Here is a 14,724-nt window from a genome sequence, read left to right on the forward strand (position 1 = left end):
GTAAATTGTGTGGCTTGGCTGCACATTTTCCTTTCTGAATCGCGTGGGAATACCTAATAGGGCCATCAACATGCATTTGCATGTTGCAGGCGCTATTAGGTTCGGAGGGGTTGGACGCGCGTTTTCGACCCCTTACTGAATAAGGGGTAACGCTAGCGCATCGAAAATGCACGTCCAATCGTGGGTTAACAGTGCGCTCTGCCTATTGGCCTGATAGTGAGTACACTAATATGTTTAAAGGCCCCTAAATATACACATCCCTAAATATACACATTCCTACTCCCATAGCAACCTAAAACTTAACTAGGAACTGAACAAATTTGAGATGAAGGCAGCAGTCCAGCAGCAAGAGGGGGGCCTCCCAGTCTTTTGCATAGAGGGGTTTTAGAAATTAATGATTATGGAGTGTTTATCCCTGATATGATGGTCCCACAGTTTGTATACTAGGGATTTTTTTCTGGAAAGGAGAATGGTAAAATGGTTATGTATTAATTGAATGGGGCAAATTTTGAGTAGCACAAATAAAAAACACACTGAGGCAGATTTTAAAAGGTAGCGTGTGGTCTACATTTGTGCGTGGAACCTGGCGCGCGCAAATGTACTACAAACAATATACCCGTGTCAACAGTGAAATATTTTCAATTTTTATTCTTTAACAATCCTTTAAAAATACGTAAAACATCACCTATTACATCAACCATTCATACCACACTCAGTCATACAACAATGAAATATTAAAATTTAACAATACAAACTTGTTACACTTTAACACTTGTTACACTTTAACGATACAATGATATTGCACCGATCCCTGATTACAATGTAAACATACTCCTCATTTACTAAATATCCCTATTCCAACCACATTTAACATAAAGATTCCCTATCACTTTAAGAATCCTATTCAATTATATTAACATACTCCCTCATTTAAAGTTGATATTACTTATTAAATTGCTGTTTGTGAAGTGATATTTGACAATGTCCCCTTATTGAATTACTATTTATAGATCAATATTTCTTTAATAACATCCCGACAGGAAGCTCCTGTTTCACCCGTTGGTTTCTTCAGGGGATTTTGTTCACACACCGGTTCTCAATTAACCTCTTTGTTCACACACCGGTTCTCAATTAACCTCTTCTTGAGTTTAACACTCTCACTTCAAATTCACTGACCAATTCACAGCATAACGGGAGACCTCTATTCCAATCCACACTTTATATGCTCTATTTTCAACATCCCTTAAATGATTGTCTATTTCATCATTGACAGCGTCTTTCCTCTGAAAACCATACAATTTTATCTGTATATCATATATATATATAATTCAAACCATCTTTCCTCAACACGACTACGCAGCCGCGGCATAGTCGTGTTGAGGAAAGATGGTTTGAATTATGGCGGTCTTTGTATAATAAAAGGGAGACACGATGAAATGTCTTTTGAGAATCCAGTGAAAATATATATGATATACAGATAAAATTGTATGGCTTTCAGAGGAAAGACGCTGTCAATGATGAAATAGACAATCATTTAAGGGATGTTGAAAATAGAGCATATAAAGTGTGGATTGGAATAGAGGTCTCCCGTTATGCTGTGAATTGGTCAGTGAATTTGAAGTGAGAGTGTTAAACTCAAGAAGAGGTTAATTGAGAACCGGTGTGTGAACAAAGAGGTTAATTGAGAACCGGTGTGTGAACAAAATCCCCTGAAGAAACCAACGGGTGAAACAGGAGCTTCCTGTCGGGATGTTATTAAAGAAATATTGATCTATAAATAGTAATTCAATAAGGGGACATTGTCAAATATCACTTCACAAACAGCAATTTAATAAGTAATATCAACTTTAAATGAGGGAGTATGTTAATATAATTGAATAGGATTCTTAAAGTGATAGGGAATCTTTATGTTAAATGTGGTTGGAATAGGGATATTTAGTAAATGAGGAGTATGTTTACATTGTAATCAGGGATCGGTGCAATATCATTGTATCGTTAAAGTGTAACAAGTGTTAAAGTGTAACAAGTTTGTATTGTTAAATTTTAATATTTCATTGTTGTATGACTGAGTGTGGTATGAATGGTTGATGTAATAGGTGATGTTTTACGTATTTTTAAAGGATTGTTAAAGAATAAAAATTGAAAATATTTCACTGTTGACACGGGTATATTGTTTGTAATACTTATCAGTGATAATACCTGTGGTAGACCCAGGATAGTTTTTATATATTTGCGCGCAAATGTACGCCTGATTTTATTACATGCGCGCGCAGACGAATGCATGTTATAAAATCTGGGGTTGGCGCGCAAGGGAGTGCACAATTATGCACCTTGCGCGCGCCAAGCCGCACTGCCTTCCTCCGTTCCCTTCCAGAAATCGGAGTGGCCTCGAAGGAAACTTCCCTACACCCCCACACCACCTTACCTTCCCTTCTCCTAATTCTCCTGCCCCCCAGCCTTAAGCTAACCCCCCAAAAATTTGTTTTACCTAGTTGCGCCTACTGTCAACCTGATCCTCCGACATAGCGGCAATGGCCGTATGTCGGAGGCCCGTGTGCATCTCCTTTTTTCCTGCAGCTTCTCTTAATAAAACCTTTTGCTTTCTGCTCAGGTTAATCTTAGACAGAAAGAAAAAAATGATCAGGAATGTGCTCGAAAACCAAAGCTGTTTCTTATTTTCTCAAATTGTTTAATATTTCATTTGTTTGTTTCATAAACTTGAAATGAAATAAAAATCAAAGGGAAAAAGGAAAAAAGGAAAGGAAATGAATGTAAGGGGCCAGGATCTCTTCCCCACTCCCCCCCGTTGCCTCTCTAGCTCTTTGCATTTCCCCCCCCCCCTCCCCACTCTCTGCAGGGGACAGTTTGAATGGAGAGCCAGCGAGGTGGGATTTCGTGAGATTTGATTTCTGTAACCTGTGAGATGCAGAAAGTTGGGCACGAGGAAGTGCTTGGTTTGGGAGGGATGGGTGGTTCGACCTGCATCTGATGACGTGGACTCTGTCCTTGAAAGCTCATGGCTCAATACATTATCTAGAAGTCATTTTTGTATATTAAGTATGGATCACTATATACCCACCTCCATCAGCCACTGCCCCAGTTCTTACTTCTAGATGTGGTAGATCTTGTTATTTCTTCAGAACAAATTCCCTTCCCGCATACAAAGCCTACAGGCATTTTGTACCCATGGACTGGGTAGTACCTCATTCTCTAGGGAAAACTACATGCACACATTCCTTTTATAATTACCATGGCTATTGGCTACAAAGGAGCTGTGAAGATTGACACTTGTTTTTGCTGGGGGTAAATGTCTATACAAAATAAAGCATGCAAATCTGAAAATATGATCTATGCCATTTATATTTGGATCACACCTGAACTGCACCACCAGGAACACCTCCCTCAATGCAGCCAGAAGTCCATGCATTCTTGTGTTTTCCAATCCCGGCCAAACACCACATCCAGGAACTCCCCTCCACCTCCCTCCCACCCCTACCAATGCAACCAGACGTCCATGCATTCTGGAACTCTGTGTTTTCCAATCCCTGTCAAACACCACATCCAGGAACTCCCCTCCACCCCAACCCCTGCAAATGCAACCAGACATCCATGCATTCTGGATCTCTGTGTTTTCCAATCCCGGCCAAACACTGCCTCCAGGAACTCCCCTCCACCCCCATCCCACCCCTACCAATGCAACCAGACACCCATGCATTCTGGAACTTTGTGTTTTCCAATCCCGGCCAAACACCACATCCAGGAACTCCCCTCCACCTCCCTCCCACCCCTACCAATGCAACCAGACACCCATGCATTCTGGATCTCTGTGTTTTCCAATCCCGGCCAAACACTGCCTCCAGGAACTCCCCTCCACCTCCCTCCCACCCCTACCAATGCAACCAGATGTCCATGCATTCTGGAACTCTGTGTTTTCCAATCCCGGCCAAACACCACATCCAGGAACTCCCCTCCACCTCCCTCAAACCCCTACCAATGCAACCAGACGTCCATGCATTCTGGAACTCTGTGTTTTCCAATCCTGGCCAAACACTGCTTCCAGGAACTCCCCTCCACCCCCATCCCACCCCTACCAATGCAACCAGACGTCCATGCATTCTGGAACTCTGTGTTTTCCAATCCTGGCCAAACACCACATCCAGGAACTCCCCTCTACCTCCCTCCCACCCCTTCCAATGCAACCAGACGTCCATGCATTCTGGAACTCTGTGTTTTCCAATCCCGGCCAAACACCACATCCAGGAACTCCCCTCCACCTCCCTCAAACCCCTACCAATGCAACCAGACGTCCATGCATTCTGGAACTCTGTGTTTTCCAATCCCTGCCAAACACCACATCCAGGAACTCCCCTCCACCTCCCTCCTACCCCTTCCAATGCAACCAGACGTCCATGCATTCTGGAACTCTGTGTTTTCCAATCCGGGCCAAACACCACATCCAGGAACTCCCCTCCACCTCCCTCAAACCCCTACCAATGCAACCAGACGTCCATGCATTCTGGAACTCTGTGTTTTCCAATCCCGGCCAAACACTGCCTCCAGGAACTCCCCTCCACCTCCCTCCCACCCCTACCAATGCAACCAGACGTCCATGCATTCTGGAACTCTGTGTTTTCCAATCCCGGCCAAACACCACATCCAGGAACTCCCCTCCACCTCCCTCAAACCCCTACCAATGCAACCAGACGTCCATGCATTCTGGAACTCTGTGTTTTCCAATCCCTGCCAAACACCACATCCAGGAACTTCCCTCCACCTCCCTCCCACCCCTACCAATGCAACCAGACGTCCATGCATTCTGGAACTCTGTGTTTTCCAATCCCGGCCAAACACTGCCTCCAGGAACTCCCCTCCACCTCCCTCCCACCCCTACCAATGCAACCAGACGTCCATGCATTCTGGAACTCTGTGTTTTCCAATCCTGGTCAAACACCACATCCAGGAACTCCCCTCCACCTCCCTCCCACCCCTACCAATGCAACCAGACGTCCATGCATTCTGGAACTCTGTATTTTCCAATCCCGGCCAAACACCACATCCAGGAACACCTTCCCCAGTGCAGCCAGCAGTGCACGCATTCTTCAGACAGCTAATTTACCTTGGAAATTAATGCTTACTCGGGTAAATAACTTTGAAAATTGTACCCCCATGTATCTGATGTAGGAACAAGAAATTCACATTGCATTAAACATCCATTGTGTGTATAATTTATGAAAACCAATTTGAGAATATAAATAATTCATTTTTTTTCTTTTTTACAGGCCATCCATGAATAAATCCAGAGACTCGCATCCTTCATTCTCTTTTCATATTTTCTATAAAGCATGAAGAATACTGAAATCTCTCATAATAAAGCATAAGATCATCATTTGCACAAGAACCCTTTTAGAACATGCTAAAGTTCTGCAAAATCTCCGGTTTCATCAAAGTCTTGTTGATCATAGAAAGGAAAAGCCACATAAATTGTTTGGGAACACGTAATACTGTCCTTGTGTGTAATCACATCTGTCTCTATTCCATGCATGCAAGCTTCATCTTAGTGCTATCTGTGGAATGAATCAATGCTCATGTTTTAACTTCAATAAATTCTTCTTTCATTTGTTACATCTCACTTTGGAAATAAAAAACATTTTTAACTTTAAATTTATCATGATTTTAATTTGACACTTCACAAAACACGCTCTTGAGTAGTATATGAACAAGAGAGGAAAAAGCAATAGACATTGCATCATATACAGGAACAGGAAAATATCTTGTAATTTAAAGTCCACCATAGATAGGAGAAAACAGCCTCAAGTGAAAGAAAAGAGGAAGGTGCAGAAGAAAAGGAAAGAAAGGGATCCATGCTCCAGCCGTAAGGTGGAAGGAGCCCGGGAGGCTCAGTCTGGCTCTCACATACAGGGCTTATCCCTGAGAAACAGGAGCATTCAGCTGCACTCACCTTTCTACCTGCACTTACCTGACTCTCACATACAGGGCTTATCCCTGAGAAACAGGAGCATTCAGCTGAACTCACCTTTATACCTGCACTTACCTGACTCTCACATACAGGGCTTATCCCTGAGAAACAGGAGCATTCAGCTGAACTCACCTTTATACCTGCACTTACCTGACTCTCACATACAGGGCTTATCCCTGAGAAACAGGAGCATTCAGCTGAACTCACCTTTCTACCTGCACTTACCTGACTCTCACATACAGGGCTTATCCCTGAGAAACAGGGGCATTCAGCTGAACTCACCTTTATACCTGCACTTACCTAGCTCTCACATACAGGGCTTATCCCTGAGAAACAGGAGCATTCAGCTGAACTCACCTTTCTACCTGCACTTACCTGACTCTCACATACAGGGCTTATCCCTGAGAAACAGGAGCATTCAGCTGAACTCACCTGCTTGCCTGCACTTACCTGACTCTCACATACAGGGCTTATCCCTGAGAAACAGGAGCATTCAGCTGAACTCACCTTTCTGCCTGCACTTACCTGGCTCTCACATACAGGGCTTATCCCTGAGAAACAGGAGCATTCAGCTGAACTCACCTTTCTGCCTGCACTTACCTGACTCTCACATACAGCGCTTATCCCTGAGAAACAGGAGCATTCAGCTGAACTCACCTTTCTGCCTGCACTTACCTGACTCTCACATACAGGGCTTATCCCTGAGAAACAGGAGCATTCAGCTGAACTCACCTTTCTACCTGCACTTACCTGACTCTCACATACAGGGCTTATCCCTGAGAAACAGGGGCATTCAGCTGAACTCACCTTTATACCTGCACTTACCTAGCTCTCACATACAGGGCTTATCCCTGAGAAACAGGAGCATTCAGCTGAACTCACCTTTCTACCTGCACTTACCTGACTCTCACATACAGGGCTTATCCCTGAGAAACAGGGGCATTCAGCTGAACTCACCTGCTTGCCTGCACTTACCTGACTCTCACATACAGGGCTTATCCCTGAGGAACAGGAGCATTCAGCTGAACTCACCTTTCTGCCTGCACTTACCTGGCTCTCACATACAGGGCTTATCCCTGAGAAACAGGGGCATTCAGCTGAACTCACCTGCTTGCCTGCACTTACCTGACTCTCACATACAGGGCTTATCCCTGAGAAACAGGAGCATTCAGCTGAACTCACCTTTCTACCTGCACTTACCTGGCTCTCACATATAGGGCTTATCCCTGAGAAACAGGAGCATTCAGCTGAACTCACCTTTCTGCCTGCACTTACCTGACTCTCACATACAGGGCTTATCCCTGAGAAACAGGAGCATTCAGCTGAACTCACCTGCTTGCCTGCACTTACCTGACTCTCACATACAGCGCTTATCCCTGAGAAACAGGGGCATTCAGCTGAACTCACCTTTCTACCTGCACTTACCTGGCTCTCACATACATGGCTTATCCCTGAGAAACAGGGGCATTCAGCTGAACTCACCTTTCTGCCTGCACTTACCTGGCTCTCACATACATGGCTTATCCCTGAGAAACAGGGGCATTCAGCTGAACTCACCTTTCTGCCTGCACTTACCTGGCTCTCACATACAGGGCTTATCCCTGAGAAACAGGAGCATTCAGCTGAACTCACCTTTCTACCTGCACTTACCTGGCTCTCACATACAGGGCTTATCCCTGAGAAACAGGAACATTCAGCTGAACTCACCTTTCTACCTGCACTTACCTGGCTCTCACATACAGGGCTTATCCCTGAGAAACAGGAACATTCAGCTGAACTCACCTTTCTACCTGCACTTACCTGGCTCTCACAAACAGGGTTTATCACTGAGAAACAGGGGCATTCAGCTGAACTCACTTTTCTACCTGCACTTACCTGGCTCTCACATACAGGGCTTATCACTGAGAAACAGGGGCATTCAGCTGAACTCACCTTTCTACCTGCACTTACCTGGCTCTCACATACAGGGCTTATCCCTGAGAAACAGGAGCATTCAGCTGAACTCACCTTTCTACCTGCACTTACCTGGCTCTCACATACAGGGCTTATCCCTGAGAAATAGGAGCATTCAGCTGAACTCACTTTTCTGCCTGCACTTACCTGGTTCTCACATACAGGGCTTATCCCTGAGAAAAAGGAGCATTCAGCTGAACTCACCTTTCTACCTGCACTTACCTGGCTCTCACATACAGGGCTTATCACTGAGAAACAGGGGCATTCAGCTGAACTCACCTTTCTACCTGCACTTACCTGGCTCTCACACACAGGGCTTATCCCTGAGAAACAGGAGCATTCAGCTGAACTCACATTTCTACCTGCACTTACCTGGCTCTCACATACAGGGCTTATCCCTGAGAAACAGGGGCATTCAGCTGAACTCACCTTTCTACCTGCACTTACCTGGCTCTCACATACAGGGCTTATCCCTGAGAAACAGGGGCATTCAGCTGAACTCACCTTTCTGCCTGCAGTTACCTGGCTCTCACATACAGGGCTTATCACTGAGAAACAGGAGCATTCAGCTGAACTCACCTTTCTACCTGCACTTACCTGGCTCTCACATACAGGGCTTATCCCTGAGAAACAGGGGCATTCAGCTGAACTCACCTTTCTGCCTGCACTTACCTGGCTCTCACATACAAGGCTTATCCCTGAGAAACAGGAGCATTCAGCTGAACTCACCTTTCTACCTGCACTTACCTGGCTCTCACATACAGGGCTTATCCCTGAGAAACAGGGGCATTCAGCTGAACTCACCTTTCTACCTGCACTTACCTGGCTCTCACATACAGGGCTTATCCCTGAGAAACAGGGGCATTCAGCTGAACTCACCTTTCTACCTGCACTTACCTGGCTCTCACATACAGGGCTTATCCCTGAGAAACAGGGGCATTCAGCTGAACTCACCTTTCTGCCTGCAGTTACCTGGCTCTCACATACATGGCTTATCCCTGAGAAATAGGGGCATTCAGCTGAACTCACCTTTCTGCCTGCACTTACCTGGCTCTCACATACAGGGCTTATCCCTGAGAAACAGGAGCATTCAGCTGAACTCACCTGCTTACCTGCACTTACCTGGTTCCACATACAGGGCTTATCCCTGAGAAACAGGAGCTGTTATGCTCCGGCTTGTGGACCCTTGACCGACAAGAGGATGGTATACCTTTCGGAAGGTCCGTAGGTTCTCTTGTCGGGTGGCGAGGCAGAACAGGAGGCGGGACCAGCTGACCCTTGGCACTGGAGGCTGAGGTGAATACAGAGGCGATGAAGAGACGAGATGAGGCGCTGGGTCTTCACCACTGGTGTTCTGCGGTCCCCCCAGGAGGAGCCCGTAGGGACCTGACCACTGGGACTTAGGCGGACCTAGGGAGGTCAGAGCAACGGTGCAAAGGCCAACTGGAGCTTTGCCCTGGAAGCCCGCGGTCCCCCCAGGAGGAGCCCGTAGGGACCCGGGCCGCTGGGACTTAGGTGGGCCCTTGGAGACGGAGTCTTGGAGGAGTCCTAGGTCGAGTGCCAGAGGGTCATCGCTCACCAGTCCGAAGTCGTGCACCAGAGAATCGCCGCTTGCCAATCCGAAGTCAGGAACCAGAGAATCACCGTAAGCCAATCCGAAGTCAGGAACCAGGAACACCAAGACGTAACAGGAGCAAGAAGCAGGAACTCACCGAGGCAAGCAGACTCAAACAACACTCGCAAGAAACGTTGCCAAGTCGAGGAATGAGCAGAGGAAGCCTCCCTATATACTTCCTCTGCTCTGGATCATTGGAGCAAAGCTAGAAAAGTACCTTTTCGAACAGGGGAGGTGGATGGGTGGGTTTCATGAGGACTAACATCCTGCTGTCCTAGGAGAGCACCTGTTACAGGTAAGCAACTCTGCTTTCTCCAAGAACAAGCAGGATGGTGAATCCCCAGCTAAAGGCTGCCCAAACAGGACAAAGCGAGGATTCCCACAGTGCTTTCTCCCATTTGTCTGTGAGGCAGCCGACCCCAAAATGGGTGTAGATGGGAAAAGAGTTGGATTCTGCAAAAGAAAATGCTTGAACAGACTAAGATACAAATACCCCGATACGTAGCAGGGATGCCTAAGGCAGGGGCATGATGCCAAGTTCAGCGAGAAGCATAGTTTGCCTCATGAGACTACTACAACCAGGGTCTGGATTAGTGAACCCTGACCGCAAGGTAGGTCTAGTTCCTTCTGGATACAGGAAAAGGCCTACAAAATCAACCAAAAGGAGAACTCTTGGATGAAAACGGCACAGTTTCCTTTAGTGTCACAGGTTGATGACTCTGGGGTGGACTCCAGGGTAGTTGTGGAGTCAGCTGCTGCTTTTTTGATGGATGCGGGCTGTGATTTGGTCCGCTCTTCAGCCAGAGGAGTGGCCAGGCATCAGTTGGCTGGCTGCAGTGACCTCCAAGGCTAACCTTAGCAATTTGCCCTTTAAAGGCTCATTATCAGTTGAGATATCTGGACCTCATCTTTATTAACAAACCCTTTAACATTCATACCAACCCCACTTGCTCACCAGTTCCATGGTCAGACCACAAAGTTATCCACACAACCCTCAATATCAACAACCCTCCACTTCAAACCACTAACAAAACCACCATCCCCTTCAAACCAATCCACTTCCACTTCAAACCAATCCACATCCACTTCAAACCAAACCACAATCCACTTCAAACCCTCCACCTCAAACCACTAACAAAACCACCATCCACTTCAGGAAACCATGCTCGCCAGACATACTCAGTGAAAAAATGTCTGAAGCATTAAAGCAACTAGACCTCACAGACCCAACAACGGCAACTACCTCTTGGATCAATATTAATAATAAAATTGCAGATCAAATCTGCCCAACTACAACCAAAACCATACAACCTACACTAGACAATAGGAAACCTTGGTTTACACCCGAACTTAAATCCCTTAAACAATCACTTAGAAAAAAAGAACAAAGCTGGAGAAAAAACCCAACCACCTCAACACTTGCCATCCACAAATCCCTCCTCAACAACTACAGGAATACAATCCTTAGAACAAAGAAAGAATTCTACGGAAAAAAAATACATCACTTTATATTCGACTCAAAAGCTCTCTTCTCTTACGTCTCCTCTTTAACCAAACCATCTCCTCCTACTATCCCAGACCACCAAGCTCTCAACAAAGCAAACGAACTAGCCAACTACTTCAAAACAAAAATTACCAACCTTACCCAAACCATCACATACAACAGCCTTACCCTAACACACCACCTCACATCCTTGCCGCAACAAACCACAAGCCTGGATTCATTCGAGCTCACTTCTTCACTGGAGATTGAAAACACACTCAAAAAATTCAAACCTTCCTCCCACCCAGCAGACCCAATACCAACAAATCTCCTCATCGCCATACCAAACACCATCTCAAAACCAATTGCAGAAATTATCAACACATCCCTTTCTCAAGGTTTAGTTCCTAACCAGTTAAAATTGGCAATACTGAAACCATTACTAAAGAAACCAAACGCTTGCCCATCAGACCCAGCTAATTTTAGACCCATCGCAAACTTACCACTTATCGCCAAACTGATGGAAAAAATTGTCAACAAGCAACTGTCAGATTATTTGGAAGATCATAACATTCTATCCCCAGCTCAATATGGATTCCGAAAACGCCTAAACACCGAATCTCTCTTACTATCTCTCACTGACACAATCCTCGTTAATCTGGAGAATAAACAATCCTACCTGCTTATTCTTCTGGATCTTTCCGCTGCATTTGATACGGTAAAACACTCCACTCTAATAGACCAACTAGCCAACATAGGGATCAAAGGCACAGCCCTTAGATGGTTCCATTCCTTCTTAAGCAACAGATTCTACAAAGTAAGAATAAACAACAAGAATCACATCCAATCTTGGCAGAGCAAGGAGTCCCACAAGGATCATCACTTTCACCTACCCTCTTCAACATCTACCTCCTCCCTCTCTGCCATCTACTCTCAAACCTTAAGCTCACCCATTACCTCTACGCAGACGACATACAAATCCTCCTTCCGATTACAGAATCCCTTCAAAAAAACCATCACATACTGGAACGAATGCCTACAGCCCATCAAAAACTTACTCTCAAGCCTCAACTTAGTATTGAATGCTAATAAAACCGAAATGCTCATTGTCTCACAGGATCCACGCACAATCTCGTCCAGCCTTTCTCTACCAAACACAAACAACTCATTTTCATCTGACGTCAGGGACCTTGGAGCATGGCTTGATAATCATCTAAACCTAAAAAAGTTCGTAAACAATACCACAAAGGACTGCTTTTACAAACTGCAAGTCCTCAAAAAACGTAAACCCCTCCTTCACTTCTCCGACTTCAGGCTAGTACTACAATCCATCATTCTTTCTAAGCTCGACTACTGCAACTCCCTGCTACTAGGTATACCCGCCAACACTATCAAACCATTACAGATAGTTCAGAATTCAGCGGCTAGAATTCTAACTAGCACCAACAAAAAAGATCATATCACCCCAATCCTTCGGAACTTACATTGGCTCCCCATTAAACAAAGGATACTCTATAACAGGGGTCGGGAACCCATGGCTCGCGAGCCAGATATGGCTCTTTTGAGGGCTGCATCTGGCTCGCAGACAAGTGTCGCCATACTTCGCGGTTCCCCGCTGACCCAGCTGCTCCCCGGTCCTCCGCCGCCCGGGCTTAAAATGCTGTCAGCCCGGGCGGAACGCGGCAGGACAGCTGGAGTCAGCGGCACCGGCGTGCTCTCTTCTCCTCCCCCCCCCCCCCCGCGGCCCGGAAGAGGAAGTGGAGAGCATCGGGTGCCTGCGCGGGAAGAAGAGACCACACTAGCGTGGTCTCTTCTTCCGCGCAGGCACCCGATGCTCACCACTTCCTCTTCCGGGCCGCGGGGGGGGGGAGGAGAAGAGAGCACGCCGACTGGAGTCATCCGGGTGCCTGCGCGGGAGTCATCGGGTGTCAGCCGGGTGCCAGCGCTGGAGTCATCGCGCAGGCACCCGATGCTCTCCACTTCCTCTTCCGGGCCGCGGGAAGAAGAGAGCACGCCGGTGCTCTCTTCTTCCCGCGGCCCGGAAGAGGAAGTGGAGAGCATCGGGTGCCTGCGCGGGAAGAAGACTGCAGCGCGGCTCGGAGGAAAATGAAAATCTTCAACCGCAGCCGATGGGACTCCGCCTTCTCCTTCGCGAGGGCTGAAAATGAAGGAGGTTAGCGTTGGGAGGTGGCTGCTGCTGCCGCGAGTTCCCGGGGGGGGGGGGGGGAGAGTGAATGAGCGAGCAAGCATGTGTGTTTGAGATCCTGTGTGTGTGAGTGAGAGATTGCATGTATGTGAATGATTGAGAGCCTGTATATGTGAAAGAGAGTATGTCTGTGATTGAGATCCTGCCTGTGAGAGAGAGAGCATGAATGTAAGTTTACCATTGGGAACCTGTATGTGTAAGTTTGTGATTGAAAACCTGTTTGTGTGAAAGAGTATGTGTGTATGATTGAGATCCTTTGTGTGTGAGAGAGATCATGTGTATGTATGATTAAGAGCCTGTGTGTATAAGTAAGAGAGAGATCATGTGTGTCTGTGTCTGATTGACAGCTGGTTTAGGTGATGGAGCATGTGAGTATGTGATTGAGAGCCTGTGTTTAAATGAGAGAGAGAGACCATGTGTGTCTGTGTGATTGAGAGCTGATTTAGGTGAGGGAGCATGTGAGTATGTGATTGAGAGCCTGTGTGTAAATGAGAGAAAGAGAGGACATGTTTGTAAGCATGTGAATGAGAGTCTGTGTGTGAGAGAAAAAGACAGCATGTATTTATGTGATTGAAAGCCTGTGTGTGTGTAAGCGTGAAAAGATAGACAGCATGTGTGTAAATGTGTAATTAAGAGCCTATATAAGTGAGAGAGAAAAAACATGTGTATATGTGAGTACTGAGACCATGTGTGTATAGGTGTGTCATTGAGAGCCAGTGTGAGAGAGAGCGCTGGTATGTGACTGAGAGAGGAGAAAGTTCCAAGCAAACCACCCCGCCTCCTGCTAATTCAGAACAATCTCAGGACACCTGGATATGAAACGTTCCCAGGTATGCAGAGCAAAAAAATTTTTGTATCCTTATTATTTTTCATTACTGGATCTTTGTGTCTGCTATTTTGAAATATTTTGTTGGTATCTGGAAATGTTTTATATGAGTTTTAATTATTGGATATTCCTCTCATCAGCTGTTTCGAAATATGTTCTTTTTGTTAGTACAGTTTTACTGCTGATGATTTTATATTTCTTGATTTGTTTTATAAGGATGGGTGATGTTTCTTTTTTCCTTTGTTACACTGCATACAGAGACTCTGGCTTGTTGCAGTTTCCAATTCAGTTTTTGTCTGCATGCTTCTTGTTATGCGTTTTGGTCTCTTTATTCTATGTTAGGTGAGGGACAGCACGTGTGATTCAGGTGAGGTTTTCTGCTGGCGTGTTGTTTCTGTGTAGGACTCTATAGCAGCCTGGCTTGGTCCGTTTTCCTAATAGGAGATGTATTGGTGTCTTAAGGCCTGGTGTAATATTTTCAGAGACTTATTGTACTTTAAAAGTGTGATCTTACATAAAATGCACACATTTACTTGTATTTAGTTTTAAACATATTGTATGGCTCTCATGGAATTACATTTTAAAATATGTGGCGTTTATGGCTCTCTCAGCCAAAAAGGTTCCTGACCCCTGCTCTATAAGGTACTCACTATCATCCACAAAG

The 14,724-nt window shown here is 45.8% G+C and overlaps 1 protein-coding gene across 1 annotated transcript in view; it reads left to right on the forward strand.

Moving 5' to 3' along the window:
• Nucleotides 1-5,633, forward strand: part of DMBT1 (deleted in malignant brain tumors 1) — a 306,433-nt gene extending 300,800 nt beyond the window's left edge. Inside the window, exon 39 of the mRNA XM_029610571.1 lies at nt 5,280-5,633. Coding sequence (XP_029466431.1) covers nt 5,280-5,290 — 11 coding nt within the window. The 3' untranslated portion in view covers nt 5,291-5,633. The remainder of the gene's footprint in view (nt 1-5,279) is intronic.
• The last annotated feature ends 9,091 nt before the right edge of the window (nt 5,634-14,724 follow it).

This window comes from Rhinatrema bivittatum, chromosome 7 (genome assembly GCF_901001135.1).
Source record: "Rhinatrema bivittatum chromosome 7, aRhiBiv1.1, whole genome shotgun sequence".
Taxonomy (NCBI): domain Eukaryota; kingdom Metazoa; phylum Chordata; class Amphibia; order Gymnophiona; family Rhinatrematidae; genus Rhinatrema; species Rhinatrema bivittatum.